The sequence below is a fragment of the Solea solea genome, chromosome 18, assembly GCF_958295425.1.
Source record: "Solea solea chromosome 18, fSolSol10.1, whole genome shotgun sequence".
Classification (NCBI taxonomy): Eukaryota; Metazoa; Chordata; class Actinopteri; order Pleuronectiformes; family Soleidae; genus Solea; species Solea solea.
In genome coordinates, this window is record NC_081151.1 from 18,976,285 (window position 1) to 18,998,321 (window position 22,037).

The 22,037-nt window shown below is 43.3% G+C and overlaps 1 protein-coding gene across 1 annotated transcript; it reads left to right on the plus strand.

The window, feature by feature from the left end:
* Nucleotides 1-231: 231 nt before the first annotated feature.
* On the plus strand, nucleotides 232-20,798 carry btbd7 (BTB (POZ) domain containing 7). Its single transcript, XM_058615511.1, has 11 exons — nucleotides 232-589; nucleotides 6,351-6,578; nucleotides 8,944-10,086; nucleotides 14,890-15,098; nucleotides 15,468-15,543; nucleotides 15,985-16,145; nucleotides 16,251-16,394; nucleotides 16,868-17,057; nucleotides 17,255-17,433; nucleotides 17,673-18,077; nucleotides 18,205-20,798. Exons 2-11 carry the CDS (start codon nucleotides 6,497-6,499, stop codon nucleotides 18,979-18,981), a joined length of 3,366 nt encoding a protein of 1,121 aa, XP_058471494.1. The 5' UTR covers nucleotides 232-589; nucleotides 6,351-6,496; the 3' UTR covers nucleotides 18,982-20,798.
* Nucleotides 20,799-22,037: the final 1,239 nt, after the last annotated feature.

The window sequence follows — 22,037 nt, forward strand, 5'->3', positions numbered from 1 at the left end:
TCAAGTTTATGAGAACAAAGTCGGCTAATGCTGATGATGATAAAAATGCCCCTGTTAATTGACGACTAATCAGACTTTTAAAGGTGTGATACACAGTATTTCATAAAGAAACATTCGTTTTTCATTCCATTAATTTTAGTGTGTGAGGTGAAAACCTGTCACTACTACTAAAGGGCCCTTATTTTGAAGGTCCTGGCCGGATGTGGCATTTGTCACTCTGGCTAGCTTGCAGTGGGGTAGCGCTGGGATAGGCCATAACAACCACCCAGCCAGGCGTTGTGCTACTATGAGGGAAATACCGAACCGAACCGAGAGTAGAAAAACGGTTCTTGTCTAGATTTTATTCGAGCTAAATGCTGAAAATCCGGCGGAAAGTCGTGTAAGTGCGACCGCACGCGCCGTGTTCGGGTTCGGATGTGGACGTTGACGTCGAGCCGTGCGTAATGAGGAGAGTTGGAAAAAGAAGGTGTTGAGCTGCATTTTTTTCTCCCTCTCTCCCTCTCTCTTTCTGTCAGAGACAACTTGGGTCTGAGTGCTGACTACACTGCGAGGCGACGCGAAGAGAACCGAAGACTCCCAACACTTTCTGGTAAATATATTTCGCCACTCGCTTTCAACAGTTGCATCGCATCCTGCGCCGAGAAAATTGCTCTTTCCGAGGGTTAAAGTCAAAGCGACACAGCGGCAACAGCAGCAGCAGCGGTAGGTAGTAGCCTAGTACCCTAGCCTCTCAGGATATGCTACTAATTACAGGGCTGTACTGAACAGGACTCCTCTTGCTAGGCTGCAGCGAAAAATATCTAGACAGTATTTCTCGTTTTTTTCAGCCGAGACGAACAGCCCACTCGGTTTTGGTTCTGATAAGCACTTTTAACCCGGGTTCTATGCCACTCAGCGATAGTATAGCCCACCAGTCCAGAAGCCCGAAGACCCAACAATAGCTCCGCGTTAACGGTAGGCTAACAAAGCCAGAGCAAATGATTGCTTTCTGCTCAGTTTTGTCCACTTATGTCTTGTTTGTTGGGGCAGGTCGCTGGAAAAGTTGAGTTTGGCTGTGTATATTCACTTTGTGGACCAAGCCAACATGTTGCTGTTGTATCTTTTGTCAAATAGTTGTGGATTGGATATGCTATGGCAACACATTTGACATCTTACCTGTTCATAGGTTTATCAAAGTCATACAATTTCAAATGTCAATTAATATCTTATATGAAGTAGGGCTGCAATGATTACATGAAATAACCTGTTCATCGGTTTGAATGTGGTTATTTATTTAATACAAAGGACTTCAGATTTCAGGTTCTTAAATTTAAATAACTTCCTCTCTATGACAGTAGAGTACTGTCATTGTTTTTGAATAAAACATTAGAGGACTTAAACATGTTGAGGTTTGGGAAACAACATTTTTGGAAGCAGCAACTGATTTGATTTATAAAGAAAACAGGGGGGGGGGGGGGGATTTGGCATTCTGCCTTGTTTATAGCCCGCTTTACTATTCGCCTAACTAGTCCAGATAACGTTTTTTGTTTGACTGTCCAAGGAGTTTCCCTTGTCATTTACGTCATTGTTGATATCGCCATCTGCTTACGTGGTAAGGAGCCATATGCACCGTGTGATAATCCTGCAGTAATCTCAAATTCTGGTCAGATTCCATAATCCTATGTGTTTCTTTCTCTGTTGGTTTTGCAAGGCTATGCGTTGTGCCTCAGTATTAATGCTTCTTTATTTACCAGGTTAAGTATTTGTGTCAGTGCTGCAGGGACATATAATGACATGTTATTATTGGTGTTACATGCTCGAACGTCTATGACTGGCATGAAAGTACGTGAGCTTGCAAGTACTTGCCACAGAGTTACTAAATGAGTTGGACTTTGGCCTGAATGCTGTTTACCCTGGCCAGCTGGATGGGGAACTCAACAAGGAGCATTGACAGCCCATTTAAAATAAGCACTCATTGTTTCCTGAGTTGACATTCATTCTCTGGCGATTGACTGCCAGGTCGTGTTTGTGAAGTCATTAGTGTGTGCACACACTTAACATTTCTTTATTGATAAGATGGCCATGTTTAGAACTGGTTTGCAAACAGTCCCATTGAATGCCATTCATCCATGCAGTCTGTGTCACTTAAGGTATCATGATATTTTTACTCAGGGGTTTGGAATATGGATACATTTAAGCCTATTAAACAATGCATTAGTCACTGTTTTGTCTACGATGACCTCCAGTGCAAAAATCGTCATTGTTGGTTGACACAGGCTAATCCAGAGGCTGCCCACCATGAGTCATCATTGTGGGTACTTCTGTCTCTGTCATTTCAGTTGCTGTTTTCTAGCCTTTTCCAATTCCTGTTTTTTCCTGTAGTTTCTGTTGTTGATAAATGATCCAGTGTTATGAGTCACTGTCATACTGATTGACCTGGTTTGCACTGAAAACACTGAAGGGGTAAACAGTCTGCTCTCCCTTCTGAATGTTATTCTCGTCAGCTATCATTTAAGATAAATTATGGAGTTAATATTTTTGGGGAGTCATTTGTTTTTCACCTGCAGTCCACTTGCACATCTTACTGAGGCATTTGTGTAGACACATCGATACCGTAGAGGTCACTGTGTTAGAAAGTCCTGGTTTGTGCTCGCCACTGCACTGCTTATTATGACCCTTTTAGAGCGCCTCTGATCATATCAAATATCCAAAGAGTCGAACAGTCTATAATTACTGTCTGAAGCTGTATTTCTGGCCAGCTTGGTTCGCAAAGCACTTAATGTCCATCTCTCCCCACAGGTCATTGAACAGATTTTGTGACTATAAAATATGTTTCAGGTTTATCTTGTTTATTAGTTACTATATACAGTAATTATAGCAAAGTACTTGCTGACATAATTTGTCTCTAATACAACAAGACTGTCTTGCATCTTTCTTTTTCATCCTATGCGAGTCAAGAAAATAAATTGCCGCTGCTTCTTCTGGGATTAGTTTGACAGGATTTCATGAGATATTAAAATGCCACTAATGGACTAATAAAAAAACTCGGATGAGCACTTTATTTTGAAGCTTTGACGCATAACAATAATTTGGTAGCGTCTTTGTTACTTTAGACAGACAACTGCTTATAGGGATACACAGTATTTCATTGGGTTATCAGTTGCTGTCCTTTCATTAAGGCCTGACTGTGAAATTTGCATAGTGATCGGCTCATCTACAGAAGATTAGGTCATTGAGCATGTCTGTCAAAAGGTGAAGTGGTGATTTCATCATTCCATTCATAGGACTCACAGTATGACCAAAGGAGAGCACAGCGTCTGTGTTTCTTTGCACCAATATAGAAAAGCAATGGGCACAGTAATATTTATAAACTGTCATTGAATAATCGGAAATGCAAGAAATGAGAAATTCTGAATTACGTGCTACACTGCCCAAGAAAATCTTCACATCACTTTTGATTGTTAAAGTCTTGTCATGCCAGCCTGGCCTCATTACGTCTTTCACTTTGATTCAGAATGTTGACTTTGTGCCTTTTTATTGGCCAAGCTTTGGTTTTGGGGAAGGACTCGTAAAATTCAAAGTGAAATAATGAGAACATCTTTCTGGAATTTTGGGTTGCCGACAGAAATAGAGACCCATATACCTTCCTCTTTCCTTTTCTCTCACCATGATGAGGAAACCCACATAAATGATTGATAAAGTGCCCTGACTCCCATTTGAATAATACATTGGTCCTGTTCATGTGCCATTGTCAAGCATTTGTTTTGTAGTGTAATGTTCTATGGCAGGTTGAGGTTCTGTCTTTTATACCTCTTTAAATGGCTAATTTTGATAAAATGAAATAAACCAGACCTCTGAGGTGAGGTGGGCAGTTTGAAAGCATGCGCATGTTTGTGAGTGTATGTGTGTGCAGAGAGAGAGGGGGAGGGAGATATAGGTGGGGGCAGGGAGCGTCTCCTGTCACCTCTCATTAGAGACGAATAGTCCAGCTCGGTCAGCGTCTGCCTTCCCCAGTTTGTGGCATTGCCCTTTTCTGCTCCCAGTCTGAGCACAACAGAGCCTCTCACTGTTTCAGCCTAAACTGCAAAGAAGTATCATAATGCTCAGCATCAAAGAGATTATGGCAGATATGCTTCCTATTGACCGGTGAGAGTCGGGTCTCAAGGAAATAGCTGTCCTAAATTATGCTGCGCTGCAGTTAAATTTGGTTCCCTCGTTTCAATGACTTAAAGACAGTCGGGGAGTCAGCATATTGGTTCAATTGATGTGTCGGTGGCTTTGTTTTATTCTGCTGCTGCTGTATTCCTTTGAGGACCCCCTACTCCTCCATACACTGTTGTAAACAAGACATAATATACAGTACAGTATCTCAGGGGTTTCTTCCACGATCCTAAATATTCAAATCTAATTTCTAATTTTGTCCAAATGAATTCCCTGTGTTTTTTGTTTTAAAGCAGTCTAATGAAATAAACATCAACTAACCTTCTCCAGTGTGACACTGCTTGGTGGCTGTTTGTGTGTGTGGAGTAAAAGGCTGTGGTTTTCACTGAACCCATGGGAGGCTTTGGAGTCCTGCTCTACAGGGGCAGACACAATGATTTATTGGTATGGTAGACTGGGAAAAACTACCCTGAGATAAAACAGATCTCCCATCACGCTCCATTTCTCTGTCTGGTTTTGCACAGAAAAGAGAAGAAAGTGTACGTATATGTATACGTTCCAGAGGAATTGCATCCCCAAGTGTCTTAAAATGGCATATTTATACAATTCTGCCAGAGATATAAGTGGCATATAATTATAAAAGCTGTATCTCTAGAAAATATCAAAATGAATTTGATCTTTAATCTACTTGATGAAGTTGGATATATTTTAGCTGGTTATGACTAGTCCGATAGCTTGGCGGTATACGGTACCTAGTTAAGGAGGTGCCCTGGTTTCTAGTAGCTTGTAGCCTGTGACAAATTGACTATACGAACGAGGGAGAAAAATGACCATATGGACCATGTTTGTAGTAGCAAGGGTAGCTCAGTGTGAGTGAGTTGAGTAAAGGTTGTGGGTTAAATTCCCGCCTCCACTCGTCTACCTGTTAATGTGTCCTTGGGCAAAAGAAGACGCGTTGTTTTTGTAAACTGTGCTGAAAGTGCATGAATTAACAGCTACGTAAATAATGAAATATTTTGTCCTCTCGTATTAATAGTGGTAGGCAAAATGGAGTAGTTCTCCATCATGCTTCATGTACTGTACTAAACTATATCAGGATATTGTAAGTTTAAACTCAATATGCCACTTTCACAGTAGATATTTTGAGCCACAGGAAAGCAGAGGAGTTATTAATAACATTAATAACGCCTCTGTTTTGTTTAAGTGTGCGTGTGCCGCATGACGGTATAACTGTGTGCCAGCTTGCACAACACCGAAACCCTGGAACTGAAATGGCTAAATATAATGTTATGGCCTATGAAGAAAATGTTAAACAGCAAAATAACAAACCAGGAATATGTTTCCAGTGAGCTAATAGATGACAAATCAGAGCACTTCATCACATGAATGCAAAAATCCAGTGTTGCCAGGATTAGATGTCCTGCTCACTGCAACACTGACCACAATGACCCACAACCATTAAAAGGGAAATCTACTGCCGTATGTCAACACATTCATATCTTCTCACTTTGTCATATTTCTCACCTTTGTGGCAGATTGTGCATATAGCATTTAAATGTGAACTGAAGACATAACAGCCCATCATAGTTCAATCTGTCTGTACCAGCTTGAAATAAACAGATGTTGCTCGAAAAAACACTTGGAGATAAGCTTTAATTGGAATTTAATTTGAAGCTACTTGGCCTGAATTGGTCTGCCCTTAGTCAATGAGTTGTCACAAAAATTAGAGTATAATTACTCTGATTAGGTATGCTTTGCATACATATTCTCTATCGAAAATGGACCGGATTGGCACAAGCAGAGTGTTTTGTGCCTCTGTACAAACATCAGTTTACATCTGCATTAGATTTATTGTTAACTGCCAGTCAGAGTTTCCTTAGGGCTGAGCAGAGAAAGTCTTAGATTCTAGATAAGAGACTGGAAACGCAGTCTTCTGATTAAGACTATCTTTCTTTTATTCTTAACATCTTTTTAGTATTTCAGTCCTGTAAATTTGCTAAGATGGCAATGATTCATGTTTGCTCTGATGTGGCTGAAACATTGGAATGGATTGTAATAGATGTCCTTCCCTTCAGCTTCTTTAACATTGATGCCCACAGCCATTTGTTATCTGTGACAGAGTCCAAATTGTCCATACTCATTGTGTTGTAATACCTGTGAGATGTTTCTGGCATTAACATGGTCTCCCTCTTTCATATTCCTTCTCTTAGGCATGGCAGGCTGGGCCTGGGGCTCTAACGATGCCTCAGTGGACCCGCGCCTGACCCACCATTGAGGACAAATAGGACTACGCTGTCTGAGCAGAATGACTCAGCAAGAGGGGGGACCCCCAGATAGCAAGTGAAGAGAAGTGAGGATGGGTGCCAATGGATCTAGCTATCCACACTCATGTTCCCCACGCACTGGGGGGAATGCACATGCACAGCAGACATTTATAGGTATGTATTTATCACTAATATAAGAAAATGTGATTCGTTGGTCAGTCAATTCTGATATCTGTTAGAATGTGATAAAATATCTGTGATCAGCCTGAAAAATGATTTCCCCACTGTGTTCTGAAATTAAGGGTGCGTTCACACCAGCCTTGATTAGAGTGGTCAAATCGTACCGTGTGTTGACCCCATTACCACAGTTTGTTAATGTGAACTCCGAGACCTTTAATGCGAACCAAGAAACCAGACTCTGGTCTCAGACATGTTGCAAATTAACTGTTGAGTGGTTCTTCATTGGTGTGAATTCTACTGGAAGCATAGTATTTACGGCTACAGCCTCAGGGTCTTCATCTACATCAGTCAATAAGAAGAAAGGAGAACTGGGAAGAGAGCCGCTGATAGAAGGAAATGAGAATGGCATGTCCATCCTCTGTGTCTGGCAGGTCCCAAGTCTTCCTCCTCTCCAGGTAAACTAGCACAAAATGCCAGGAGGCTCCCAACATGCTGCCAATTCTCGGCCGCGGGCACTAGAAGTCAACACCTGTGGCTCAGGACTCTCCTGCCAATGCTCCGTGATGTAGAAATGCCTACATATCGGACCAATAACTGAGCAGTAGTTCTGATCACATTCCTTTTGTTTACAATTTATAGTGCGTTTGAGATTTGCCTAGTATGTGAACATGAACCGAACCAGCTGAAAAATGACAAAGCGGACTATTGGGTGTGAACGCACCCCAAGTGTCTATAACTACCGTCCTTATGAACTCAGTTTGGCATGATACTGCATTGCTATTAACATATAATAGGGGTCTAGCATGGCCAAAAATCACACTTAAAATTAAATTATTCTGCTTCCACGATTGCTAATGCTGCAAGAGGGGGGTATTTTTTGTGCATGAGAGCCCTTAAACTGGGTAATTGACTCAAACAAGTAACTCAAGTCACTGCTGTATGGATTTTATGAAGTGTAATGAGAGCACATAATGCTAAGTAACCATTATGGGTGGATATCCAAAATCATATTACTGTCTTACTTTTCTGTAGACTAGTGTAACAACTACAGAATATCAGATCCTAACAGCGCTGCAATGTTAGCGACACTACAAAAGACCTTTTGTTTGACCTTTGATTGTTTGGCCTGTACAGCTGCTTTGAACATTTTGTACCCACTTACACTGGGGAAACAGTCTGGCATAATCAGCTTGTGCTTGTGTGTTGCTTGTGCTACATACACTGTATGCATTATGTTATACATAATCGTTATGTTGTGTTTTTGATTGGTTGTTGTGGATCAAAGACTATCACTCTGTTAGGAAAGATGCTACAGGACATGTTTTTTTTTCTGTAATCTTCCTGCTTTACAGTCATTAAATGCCTTTCTACAGCCCCCACTGCCAGAAGGTTTTTGATACTGCATCGTAGGTCGACTCAAATAAATCCGCTCTTAAAAAAAAAAGTCAATTTCAGTTTTTTAAAACTTTGGTGTGAGGTTTTAATGTATTAGCCCCCGACACCCCTGGCGATTGCTGTGTGCTGAGGTTGCTTGGTTCAGCTATCCTAAGCCACAGATGATTCACAGTGTTCGAATAATTACTATTTGGGTCACACTGATGGATACTGAGAAAATAGCACTGAGGATCTCCTTGGCAGAACCCCCTTTGACGTATGAATCCTGTCTGTTCGGCCAAAGATAGCTGAGATTCAGTGTAATTTGTGGAACCCAAGTATGTGAATGGACTGAAGTTCATTGAGAAGTGCTAAACAGGACAAAGTCCTTTATGAGCTAATTGGCACTCTGTGACCCAAAACAAAACAAAGGGCTTATATTTTTTTCTACTTTTGGACTAGATCCAGATGCAGAGCCAGATCCAATGTGTTCTTGGCCTGACAGAGCTGGCCATACCACAGGGGTGCCAAAGACGGATTGGGTTCCTTGTAGTCTGGCCTCAAGAGTGAAATGGTGTTGGAGCTATGAAGTTTCATGTCTTATCAGATGACCAGGTTTAAAATGAAATATCTGGAAACAGATATAAGTAGATTATTTTTACTCTACTGGCTTTTACTTTTCAGCAAAAACATGAAAGTAGACATCTGCCGTTATTTGTGTAAGATGTTTTTTTAGAAGCAATGTTATGAGTGCAGTTGGTTTACGTGAAAGGCTTTAATGGAATGGAAATGTGAAATAAAATGGGAATGTGGATGCAAAGTGCGGTACAAAGTTGTATCCTCCTACAAGAGACAAGGAAACGAGTACCAGAAGTGCCACAAATAAGCAGGAAGTCTGACCCTTGGTTACTTCCCCTTTTAAAAATAAGGTCGATACGGCAACTACAAATCTTGAAAGGCTAACTTGCATGTGTTTTCATTTCAGGGACCTCATCCTATTCTCAGCATGGGTACGGCTGGGAATCGAAGCTATATAGCCTGGAGCATGGCCACGAGCGGCCCGCAGATAGGAAGAAGAAGAGCCTTGGTCTGGCAACCCTCAAACGGAGGTTCATCAAAAGGAGGAAGTCCAGCCGCTCAGCAGATCATGCTCGGCAAATGCGGGAACTTTTGTCAGGATGGGACGTTCGTGACTCAAACGCCCTGGTGGAGGAGTATGAGGGCACAGCAGCCCTCAAAGAGCTGAGCTTCCAGGCCAGCTTGGCACGCGCTGAAGCTCCCAGCTTGCAGCGGGATCTTGCCGCCCTCTACCAGCACAAGTACTGCACAGATGTCGATCTCATCTTCCAAGGAACTTGCTTCCCAGCTCACCGGGCTATTTTGGCTGCCCGCTGCCCCTTTTTCAAGACTCTGCTCTCCTCATCCCCTGGATATGGAGCAGAGGTTCTCATGGATGTTGAGACAGCTGGTATTGATGTACCCATGTTCTCTGCCCTGCTTCACTATTTGTACACTGGGGAGTTCGGGGTGGGTGGGGCAGAGGATACCAGGCTCCAGAATGTGGATGTACTGGTGCAGCTCAGTGAGGAGTTTGGTACGCCCAACTCCCTGGAGGCGGATATGAAGGGCTTGTTTGACTACATGTCTTATTATGATGCTCTGCTCAGCTTCTCCTTGGACTCAGAGATGGTGGAGAGTTGTAATGAGAGAGTGGCTGTCGCTGCAGCACCAACAGGGGGCTCAGCAGGCAATGTTGGGCCCATGACCCCAGATGAGGACCTCAGGGCACACAAGGCAATCCTCTCAGCGCGCTCCCCTTTCTTTAGAAACCTTTTGCAGAGACGTATACGCACAGGAGAGGAAATGACTGAGCGTACATTGCAGACACCCACCCGCATAGTGCTGGATGAGTCCATCATTCCACGGAAATATATACAGGTTATTCTCCACTGCATGTACACAGACGTGGTGGAGCTTGGGTTGGTGCTGCGGGGTAGCCCCTCGGCAAGCAGTCTTGGTGAGGTGCAAGCCCTGGTGTCAGGAGGGCGTGGGGCCAGCACGCGCACAGAGGAGGCCATGGAGCTCTACCATATCGCTCTGTTCCTGGAGTTTAGCATGCTGGCTCAAGGTAAGTAATAATCACACACAAACACGGTTGAGCAGCACATGAAAAGTCATTTTAGGTATGACGTGATTACAGCGCCTACACTTGATTGAAAGTATGCGTGGGCAACATGACCTTTGCTGTGAAGTGTGTAAAAATTGGTAACATCTAATAGTGAAACAGCAAGTTGTCACAAACTGAGTGACAACTCCACTCACCCCTCCCTTTTGTTTTCTTGGGAGTTATGGTGGCCTTCACATACCAGAAAGTATGTTGTTCTGTTTTGCCTTAGTAAGCTTCTGCCTCAAAACCTGAAATGCTCACTCTGGCTACTTTGAACATTTTGAGTACTGTTAAAACAGGCTATTTTAGCAATTTTAAAACTTTTAAAAATGCCATTATGGGTAGCATATTCGGTTTCTGCCAAGAAAATATACTGGTTCACCTCAGAGATGTTGGCTGTTGAAGATGATGCTTTGCATAGCTTTTGTCATTTAAGTTGTGAAAGTAACAATTATTTGGACAGTAAATGATTCAATATGTTTTGATGTTTGTTTACTTTTCCAGCTCTAATTTGGTAGCACAGTCCAGCAATATGAGGTTTAATATTTTAATTGAATTGACTTCATTTGAAATTTCAAAGTTAATTTCTTGGTCCCTGGTGTTATAATTACAGTGTCTGTTTCCATGGGTACGATAATGTGTTTAAATGGCTGGCAGGATCTTTGTGATTTCAAACCTTGCAAGGTTCTGATCTGTTTTAATCTCTCTAACGTTTTTTTAAAATGATACTATGCATATGTTAGCATATAGGCTGTTGTTAGCAGCTTGGCCGAGTAATGGTTGCTAGAGCTGTGGCTGCCACTAGCAGATTGGTACAGGCGGCAGGGTTTGTTTGTGTCTCCAGGGCAGACAGCTTAATGTCTGATACATGCAGTGCATCAGAGCCTTTGTCAACACTTCCTCACTGATCATCTGTTTAGTCCCTGGTCTGTCTTTACTCGGATGACACTGGCTTTTTGCCACTGCCACTGTTTCTGAATGGCCCCAGTAACATACCAAACGTCACAGGCATTGTCTGACATGAGCCAGTGCTCACCTTGTCACTCTCACCTCGTCCAGAGTAGCGTGTCTTAAGTGCTGTCCAGTTTCCTACACACCTCACAAAGTTCCCATTTGAATCAAAATAACCTTTGCAATATGCAGTGCATGAAGCAGCCTATTTCTAGTACACGTGTGAAGTCCTCTCGGTCCCTTTGTCCCCTCTGCCTGGACTGTGGATCCAGGGAGAGGTTGTATGACAGCGATCCCATAACCATCTTGAATGTCATTAGGACCATGCAGAAGATAATTAGTTTGTCAAATATTCAAGTGGTGATATGAGATGCATTATATTATTTATACACTGCCTTGTGCCTGTGTAATGAAATCAAAACAGTTAAATCATCATTTTGAAAGCCAAGTTACAATGCTATTACACTTATTATTTAACTTCCCCCATGGTTGTTTTGTTGTATCAGAATCTTGACTGAATTGACTGTTATTCTCAGTAATTCTCCGGTGAAATTGCTTTCACCAGTGGCTGAAAGGCTTTTGTTATAAAGCAACTGCAGATAAATAAGACAGTGGAGTGTTTAACATGTGTGCATTCTTTGTTAGCAGTTCAATTTCCATTATATTCATCGTGTGAAGTGCCAGTACTCCCGTTATCCATACAAGGCGTGTATTACTAAATTATGAACATTTTTAGTGAATAAAAGATACCATAAGATGTTTGTGATGTTCACAACATCTATTTATTTAAATGCTTAGTTCATGTTAAAATAACTAAAAACTATTGCACATGCATTTATATTATCCTTAGCATTTCCAACAATGATTTAAACTTTAATTACCCAGTACATTTTATTTGGTGTCCTGTTATTATGCTGTCCTCCAGGACACAATGGGGCAAGAAGATATTGTTCTTAAAATAAAAACTCTAGACACTCGACTCTCGCGAGTGGGTAAACATCACGTCACATAGTGCACCAATTAGTCAAATTAAGAAGCGCTTAAAGCACTGATTATATTTATTCACTATACAAGAATTGTAAAGTAATGTATGTGGATATTTAAGCCTGGAAATTATGACAAAACTTATCTTGTCGAGAAATAAATGTTGGTGTGATGGCACAAAATTGGTTCCAGGCAACTGCTGAATTGTTGTATTGATTCCATCACCTTAATAAGACCTGTGTGTGACCTGAATAGCCCTGTACATTAACACTGTGCACACAGCTGGTTTTACACGACCATCAACCCCCAAGCGGGGGTGTCACTCTTAGGGCCAGTCTGGAAGCTTAAGCTTGCCAGCAAGCAAATGGTGTCATCCTGACACACCATCACCTCGTCTTCCCTCCCATCCCCCCCTTTCAACAAACCCCTACTGGAGGGTATTTTTATCCCCTCTCCTCCCTCTCCCACTGTGTTGCACAGCTCTTAACAGTTCCCATGAAACCTCATTGTGGAATGCGGTGAGATGGTTGAGGTTGGCCTGATGTCAGTTTTATCCAAGTCCGTTCTTTGTCTATTCTGTAACTTCCTGTTATTATTACCCCCTTTTTGAGATATCCCTTCCACTTTTGTTATGTTATTCTTTTATTATGATTCTTACACACTACAGAACATCAAATAATTCTGATTATGAAACATCTAATTTGTGTAAGTCCATCCCACCATTGGGGGACCTTGGTAACTGAGAAGGTTTATGTTTGGGGTTTGACGAGGAGGAAGCTCTCTCATCTGACACGCTGACTTACCTCTTTCACACTCAGCCCACTGGCTGTGTGAAGTTTCAGCCCAGGAACGTTTTTACAGAGCAGTCGAGCTCTCTGTCATTCCTCCTTATTAATTCTCAATGTGTGTATCCCTTTATGACTCCATCTCACTCAAATGGAAACCAATATTAAAAGCCTTATTAATTTTTCAAGTGCATCACGGCAACAAAAACCAGTTGGTGTGGTTTCAGTGTGTGCACCGTAGCATCCTCTTTGTGTGCCCACTGGCAGAGCATTGTTTCCAGTGCCCTATCTTGTGTTTGGAGTAAGTTGACCGAAAGCTTAGTCTATGAATGATCATCAAACGTAATTTTCATCCACAGGTTTGTTTATAAGCCGTTGAGTGCAGTAGATGTTTAAGTGGCTCTGGAGACTGTACCCTGTAAACACAGAGCTCCAAATAATAACAGCAAGTTAAGATGCATCTGTTCTCTAAAGTTAGACTAGTGTAGTGCTGGCTTTTTGCTGTTCCTGCTGTTGTGCTCTTCCCAGTCTGCTATGCTCCAGTTAATGTGGTGCACCTACTGTGGAGAGCATTAGAGGTGAATTAGTAATGGGTATAATGATCATTCAGATATCCAGCTCATAATGAAGGTGTTGCATTTTAGGACTGGTTGTGGCTATGAATTCTGATGGGCTAATATAAAGTCAAGCTGTTCTCTTTCATGTGTCACTGGTTCGGAATAGAAAAGGGCTCGTCCTTGTGCATGTATTGCCTGTTTTTTTTGTTTTTTTTTAAAAAGGGCAAACATGCAAAAGGTGACAGTTGTAAGCTAGCTAGAGCACTCTCTCTAAGACAGACAGCACAGGGAAGAGCAGTGGAGATGGAGGAACAGATGTTGCAAATCCATTCCCTCTTCCTGTCTGTTTATAGCAGATAAAAAAGCCAAAGTGCCTGGGTCCACATTTTAAATTGGTCTGTCATCTTAATGCTGCACAATTTCCATCCATCTTGTAAAACACTGTGAGCTATACATTTTCCTAGCTTATATATTTGTACATGTCTGAATGTGAATGTGCGTGTACGTTATAGCTCACATTTCATGTTAAAAATGTGTTAGTTGTGCTTCAAGACGGATAGGAAGTCTCATATTCAAAGGCAAAAGCATCTCTGGAGTCATGGCTCTCAAGTCTGGTTTCCAATATCCCAGAAAGGATGTTCAAAGTGGTGGTTAGAAGCGAGGAGGGGGGGGGGCACTGGGACGCTTAGTTCTTCTAGTTGAAGATAAGAGATTCCCACAGGAGTGTTGCTGCTGGCCCAACTAAGGGCTGATGGACAGGATGGCCTGGAATGAGGAAGTCGGCAAGCTTGTGTTTCATTTCGAAACAGCTTTGGCCAGACGTCAGTCAGTCTGGCGTTATCTCCATGGATGTCCATTTAGGACTGAACATCATTGATCAGACAGAGACAAAGAATAAAAGCCATTGAAGCGGAGGTTGTTTTCGACATCCTGATAGCCAGCCACTTTTATGTTAATCTGAGTGGATGTGAATGAATCAGTGAATTAGAGTCCTAAGAGTGCTCGTGCACAGCCAAAGGAGATTTCTGTGGCTTCTTTTGATTCACGCACACATGTGTACATATTTACAAAGTGTGCGTGGATGTGTTTCCCCAGGCTGTTGTGTGAACCTATCAAGGTTTAGAGGAGGCAGCTTGTGACTGAAACACATCAAGGTATCAAAGGCATTTCTGTGGGTTGGTGTGTTGCAGAGTTAAACCGCTGCCTGCTGTTCTGGTATGTGCTCTCATTTAGGAAATGCAGTATGGAGGATGTGGGGCCAGTAGAATAAGACTCCCTGGGTCAATGAATACAAGTCAAAACTACTGATGATCTTGCTGAAGAATGGCCTCTTATATTCCAACGTTTATTTAAATAAATGAATATCAACTGTTTTATTTTCTTTTTTCAAATGTTACACTGAGGGCTTTTACATTTGGGCTTGTTTTTGGAATTAGAGTAAATGTCAGGATGTGAATCATCGTTGTCTTTTTCACTGACTCCTTCAGGCTGTGAGGACATTGTTGTGGAAAGCTTGGCTCTGGACTCACTCGTCCCCATCTTGAAGTGGAGCTCCCAGCCGTATGGCTCCAAGTGGGTCCACCGGCAGGCCATGCACTTCCTCTGCGAAGAGTTCAGTCAGGTGGTCTCTTCCGATGTTCTCTATGAGCTTAGTAAAGACCACCTTCTCAGCGCAATTCAGTCTGACTACCTGCAGGTAAGGAAGCAGAACATAACTTGTTAATCTCTTGCCGCCCTATTACGTTGAAATTCTTTTTTGGTTCTTGTGAGTCGGGTTGAACAATTCCCTGAAGAAACATGCCTTCAAAGCCAGAGTCCTAATGAAATCTGTGCTGTCATCTGCTCTGCCAACCTACTTGAACATCAGACCAGATGGTTGAGGGGAAATGTTGTAATCCAACTACTCAAACAAATCAACCGGGCTTTAGCTATGCAGCAGAACATATTGTGTTTTCACCTTAGCCTCATTTAACAGCTTCCCAGTTTTGTCCTTGACGATGCCTAACCTTGTCCTGTATCTTGCTTTTTGTCTGTCTCTTTCCCTGTACCTTGCTCTCATTCACAGGCGAGTGAACAGGACATTCTCAAGTATGTTGTTAAGTGGGGCGAGCAGCAGCTTATTAAGAGGATGGCAGACAGGGGTAAGATAATACACTCTATAATTACCCTCTGAGCAGCCCCCCTAATGACTCTGAGGAAATTACCCACTCATCAGAGCCTCCAAAATACACTTAAAACCATTACAAATAGGAGCTAAACTTTAACCTACAAATAAAGTCAGCAGAAGTGGCTCCATATTTGATGTTATGCCTTAACCAAGTAAGCAACTGTAATCTATAGGGTGATTGGTCAAGGGTATTAGTCATTTAAGTAATCTAGTAGCAACCTGCAAAACACACAGCAGACAAAATGATATCCATCCACAATTTTCAAAATTGAACCGTAACTCCATGGACAATGAAAAATAGCCTGCAGGTTCACTTCAGAGCCTTGAAAGCATAAGCATAGTTGCATAAATAGGTGAAGTGATATGCATTCTATTAAAAAGCTACTAATGGCTTTTCTTGTCCTCATTTATCCAGAGCCCAACCTGTTGAGCGGCACAGCTCATAGTGTAAACAAAAGGGGTGTGAAAAGAAGAGACCTGGATGTGGAGGAGCTAAAAGAGATCCTGTCTCCCCTCCTGCCCTTCATCCGAACTGAGCACATCTTACCCTCCAGCAGTGACGTCCTCTCTGATGCGGTCAGTACTAATCTGTGTTTTTTTTTCCAGCTGAAATGTGCTCCTCTCGTCATTTTGACCCGATTAAGCAGATCATTGATCCACAATCTTTCGCTCTGTTCACAGCTTAAAAGGGGTTTGATAAGCACCCCTCCCTCAGACATGCTGCCCACAGCTGAGGGAGGAAAAGCCAATTCCTGGTTACGGCAAAAGAACGCCGGTATATATGTGCGTCCCCGCCTGTTCTCTCCTTATGTAGAGGAAGCTAAGGTAAGGCTCATTCACAGTGATAAATTGAGCTTCCAGACTGTGCAGAAAGTAGGGTATTATTTGTCCCATATATCATCAAAGAGAGTCGAGGGTCTGTAAGGGGACAGGCTCATTAGTTAGAGTCTTGGGAAAACCTGTGGACCTGTTCACAGCTCAGATGTGCTACAAAAACCATCTATGTCCAATTGTTGCGATCCATATGCACCATTTTTGTCATAGTTGGTTCTTTCATCTTGAAGGAATTTGATTTTATGTCCATTTGCACACTTTCCTAATAACATAAGCTCTTCCTAGTGCCATGAATATTTATGAACATATCCACAGACCAGGCGGCGTCATTACTAGATTAAGCGTCAGTCAAGTGGAACTAATTTACCAACATTTTCCATGTCCTTGAGTTGTGTGTATATAGGACATTTACTTATTTTAGAATTGTTGTTCTCACATGCCCTCTACTGTCTCTATGTCCTCAGGCTGTACTTGATGAAATGATGGTGGAGCAGACAGACCTGGTGCGTTTGCGGTTAGTACGCATGTCCAACGTCCCAGACACACTATACATGGTCAACAACGCCGTGCCTCAATGCTGTCACATGATCAACCACCAGCAAATGGCAGGGAGCTCAACAACGGCTCCATCGGTGGTGGCCAATGAAATCCCAGGTAAGAGAATTGTTGAGCTACGGACAATGGTAACACAAATGTGCTCATGTCAGCAGAAGAATTCTGAAACATGACGCGGCTCAGTGGCCGATTCTGGGCCCCTAGGGTGGCCCAAAATAATATTCTGAATCAATAAGGTACTGTATCAACTAACATCAAATAAGAAAGAATGTAATTGCGTTGTTTGTGTCTTTCAGTGCCTCAGCTTTCTGTGGTGAAGGAGATGATCCGAAGGCTGCAGGAGCTGAGACACACAGAGCAAGTCCAGAGAGCGTATGCCCTTAACTGTGGGGAAGGAGCCACCGTCAGCTATGAGCTGCAGCTGCGGGTGCTGAGGGAGTTTGGTCTGGCAGACGGAGCCACAGAGTTACTGCAGGTTAGCAGGATGTGGAGAACCCATCCCTGGGGATTGGAGGGGAATGAGATTGTCTGTCCTGGCATACTAACAGGGAGGGTGAGGCTGAGGACACAGACCTCAGGAATTCGCCAGACACAGGCCTTAAACAAACCCAGGCAGTTAAATCTTTATAAAAATCTTAAAATAGGGATTTCTTTGTCAGCTTCACAATGGATATACAATAGATCCCTTAAGTTTCGATGTTTTTGTCTCTTCAGAACCCGTACAAGTTTTTCCCTGATGAGCGGTTTGGAGACGAGAGTCCAATTCTGGCTCTGCGCCAGGTGGGTCGTTGTCGGGTAAACAGCAGCCCAGCCATGGATAGCATGTTCTCAGAGCTGGAAGGGATGGCTGGCTTCCACCCACCCCTGCCTCCCCCACCTCCCCCCTATTACCCCCCTGCCACACCCAGCCATACACAGCTCAAGGGTGCTTGGCGACCTCGCGTGCCCATGCCGACCCCCACCCGTTCCTTCTCCTATCCCTGCAACCGCACCCTGATCCAGCGCCATGCAGCTGCCAAGCATGGCAGCTCAGAGTACTCCTCTGTGACCAGGCCCCAGCCCCCAGACTGCACCAACCCACAGGCCATGGGCCGAGCTTTGCTTTCAGACCAGCAAGCGGTGAGTGTGTATGCAACTTCCTCAAGCCCTTGTCCTGCTTTTCTTTGTTTAAATCCCGCTTCATCGCCTTGGAACATCCGCAGATCAGTTGTCAGGTAACATCACATATTTGTACTATCTGTTGCAGATGAGCATGGAACCAGTTATGAGGGAGTTCATGCCTGATATTGCACTAGGTGTCTCAGTCATGTCTCTGAGGGAGCAGCACATGGTAGAGATGGACAGAGACGGCCCACACAGCCCCATGGGCCCCTCGGGCCACCATCTGCCTCATGGGCCCTGTCCCTCTGTCCGCCTCAGCCACGGCCATGGTCCTGGACATGGTCACTCTTGCAAGAGACATGCTCCGGAACCCAAGCTGGAGGCTCAAGCCGAGTTTCCTGACCTCTACGACTTCTCCTGTCGACCTGCAACCCCAACGTCCGCTCACCCTTTACCCTCCTTTGTAGGACCGGACCTCTACAGCCACAGCTGCACCTCCTCCAGTTCCTATCCAACCTCTTACATTTCAGACTCTCAGTCCCAAGGCCACATGCAAGGGCGGACTGCTCCTGACCCACTACGACTGGATGTCCTTAGTATGACCTCACAGAGGCACGATGGAGTCCTTGCCAGTCCTTCTGGGGCCCAGCCTCGGATGGCGCACATCCCGAGAGGGCGATCGAATGAGACAGACCTGACTCATGGCTTGGGTCATCTGCGGTCTCCCAGTGGTAACATGGACAGTTATGAGGAGAGGCACATTGGACCTAGAGATGCCCCAGAGGAGATGGTTCTTGCTGGAGAATCGTCAGGTCCATCTCCCCTCCAGCAACCTCACAGGAACAGTGTCAGTGAGGAGATTGCCAGAGACCGCAGGTCACCCAGCAAGCCTGACTACCCTTATAAGAAATCAGCACTTTAACCCCTGTTGAGGGCCCGGGGTTGAATTAAGAAAAGGGGAAAAAAAAAAAGTGATGTGTGGCTGTCTGTCATAATGGACGGTTCAGCGCTAAATGTGTGTCTGTGTATTCAGTGTGTGTGTTTGACAGGAGCAGGGAAAAGGGGGGGGGGGGGGGGGTAGTCGATGGTTGCTATTTATAGGATCCGTTCTTTTGTCCTACCTCTATCACACCGTGCCATCCATCACACAGTCACAGTATCGAAAGAGTAAAGGTCTTTGCACACCAGACGCAATGTTTTGAACGTCAGTGCGAGCTTTGCACATTGGCGCTGATTGACTGATCAGAATGCGTGTCGTTGATGTTGTTAAATATATATACACACTAGACTAGACTGTTTTTAGACAGACCGTACCTTCCTCAAATCCTTTAACCGTCTGTTAGCACATCTTAAAGTCTGTCCTGAAGCGGTGACGTGGTCAAGTTTAAGCTCTCGTCTCTTCTTCGTCGTTGGCTTTTTATCCAGTAACGTTACTGAGCACTAGTTCGTCCTCGCTACGCGCCGACACCACCCGTTTGTTTCCGTGATGAAATGTATTTTAATCACATCGCCCTAGATGTGAATATAGAGGGTGATCTTGTGATTCACCCTCCAAATTATTCTCAATTTTGTGCTTTTTCTTTGTGTTGCTGTTGATGTGCAAAGGCCTTGAGAGCTGACCGCTGTCTGTCGATGCTTGTAAATGATCTCTGTCAGCCTGCCAGTCGATTCCCGGCGTCTTAAAACAGCTGTTTTTAAGACGCCGGGATGGACTAGGTCTCTTGAGTTTGACTGTAAAGAAGGGTCAGCTCTGTGCTGTGTGAATTTTGCATGATGAGGTCAAACCACACAAGATGTAGCTCGGTTATGAACCGGTGGTTGAACAAAGACTGTCTGTATTCATTAGCTTTGCTGTGCTCGTGATCATGTTCGGGACAGAATGGGGAGACGGCTGGATGGGAAATCTCAATTTACACTCGCAAACAATGGCACACAGGCTGGGACAAGAGGATTGTGATGAAATGATATGTAAATACATCTGGCTGTACTCTTTCCTCCCATGACTTGTATTTCCATTTCTTCCTGTAGCTTGCCTATAGCAACACACACCTGACTAAGTTTCCCCTACTGGCCATGGTTCTGCAGTGCTGATGAGTAACGGGCCAAGGCTTGGTCACACAATGCAGGAATTGGATCCGACAGGAAGTAGGTCATCGGAGCTCGTCATTGTCCGGTAACCCAGTCTGATAATTGTGTCGGGCTTCAGCTATCACAGCCTCACCGTGTTTAGCTTGGAGGCAGGAGCCTGGTGTTTATTTGGAGAAAAGGGAGGGTGCAGGAGGATCGTGGACGAGTCTATTACTGCGATACGGTTGACAGTATAAGGGTGTCATCGTTGTTGGTTTTGCAGCTGGAGCCGGTGTGTGTGTGCACTCACAAGGATAACTTTAATATACACAGGTGTTTAGACAATCTCAGTACTGTACACTCCCATGTTTAGTCAGGTCTGTTTGTGTATATATCGGAGAGTCTGAGATGAATCACATGTCTTTAGCACAGAGTGGTGGTCGGTGTGAAGAGCTCCCTCCTGTTCCTTTTTTTTTAACCCAATAGCATCAAGTAATCAAATCTAAAGCCTTAATCAGTGCTTGGAATATTCAGTTCATCTACATTTCTTCAATTTAGTATGATGTCATTGTATCGCACCGCCCTGTTAATAGCTTATTTGACAGTTCTGTCCACTACAGATTTGTTCACAGCAGTTGATCTGGGCAGCAGAGGTAGATTTCATTTCACACATATAAAAATATATATATATATATATATATATATATATATATATATATATATATATATATATATATATATATATATGACGCACCATTTCACCACCTCCCATGAGGAGATTGTGGTCCACCGTATTCAGTGTTGATACTGTCAAATATACCGTTAAAGAGCCACAGCGGCTGTAGCGCCCCGACCCTGTAAGTACGTACATAAAAGCCTGTTACAGCCAGCAGCTGGCACACAACCTCACGTATGCGCATCGTTGCACTGTAGGAGCCACCTGTTAATTAGCAGAAGGGGGGAAAAAAGAACAAATGAGTTTCAAACAAAAGAAAATCTCGTATAGAAGAGAAGTTGGCGATTGCAGGCTCATATCTCCAATGGGAAAAAATGTATATAATGAATTGAGCTCCACTTGTCTTTATGGGTTTTTGTTTTTTTTTAAATGGTTTCTATCACATTTTAGTGGTTGTTTGAAGGTTTTGTGTTTTTACTGTAGTGGACAACACTGTGTACTCGTCTTTATCATGAAATCTCACTAAGAATGTGTGGTATATAGCAAACAAAAAAGATTGTGTCTCCGAAATCTATTTTGTTCTTCAATGTTCCGCATTTAGAGCAGTCTGTTCAATATTGTAGGTGGTGTGGATTAAAATGTTTGTAGTAGAGATGTCCCCGTCCCGTTTCCCCACCACGAACACCACCTTTTTTTCCCCCTTAACTTTATAAGTGACAGGATCTGGGGATAGTAGCTCTCTGCTTAGCAGTGATGAAGTTGCCAAGCAGAAAAATAATTTTCCATCTACATTGCTTCATGGGGAAAAAATGCAAAACTCTCGATTCCTCCCCATGTTCATGTTGGGTAGCCGTTTTATTTTCCAGGACAATGTTCCATTGGATTCAAGTCCTTGTTTTGCTTTTTTTTGCTGTAGAAAAGTCAGTGCCTTCCCCCGCCTGTGGCTGGGCTTTTATTGGAGAAGTGACTTTGATGTCTATGCAAGCTCTTTTCTACCAGCTTACCAGCCTGCATCAAATAGTTCTTTGAAATCTCATGTAGCTCGTTTTGTGTACAGTGTTATTTAGCACCTTTGGAAACTGAACCATCTTCAATGTGTGATTGCTTGTGTTGAATCCTAACAGGTACATTGTTACTTGTATCATAGAAAAACGATGTTTGTAGATTGATATTAAGTTCCATTTAGTTTCACTGAATCTATTTTTCTACTGTCACCTCAAAAATGGTGCATAGCA

Coding starts and splice junctions, on each gene's coding strand:
- btbd7 (XM_058615511.1), top strand. CDS start 6,497: ATGGGTGCCAATGGATCTAGCTATCCACACTCATGTTCCCCACGCACT. Junction 15,099..15,467: donor TTCAGTCTGACTACCTGCAG/GTAAGGAAGCAG, acceptor TCTCATTCACAG/GCGAGTGAACAGGACATTCT. Junction 18,078..18,204: donor TGCTTTCAGACCAGCAAGCG/GTGAGTGTGTAT, acceptor TATCTGTTGCAG/ATGAGCATGGAACCAGTTAT.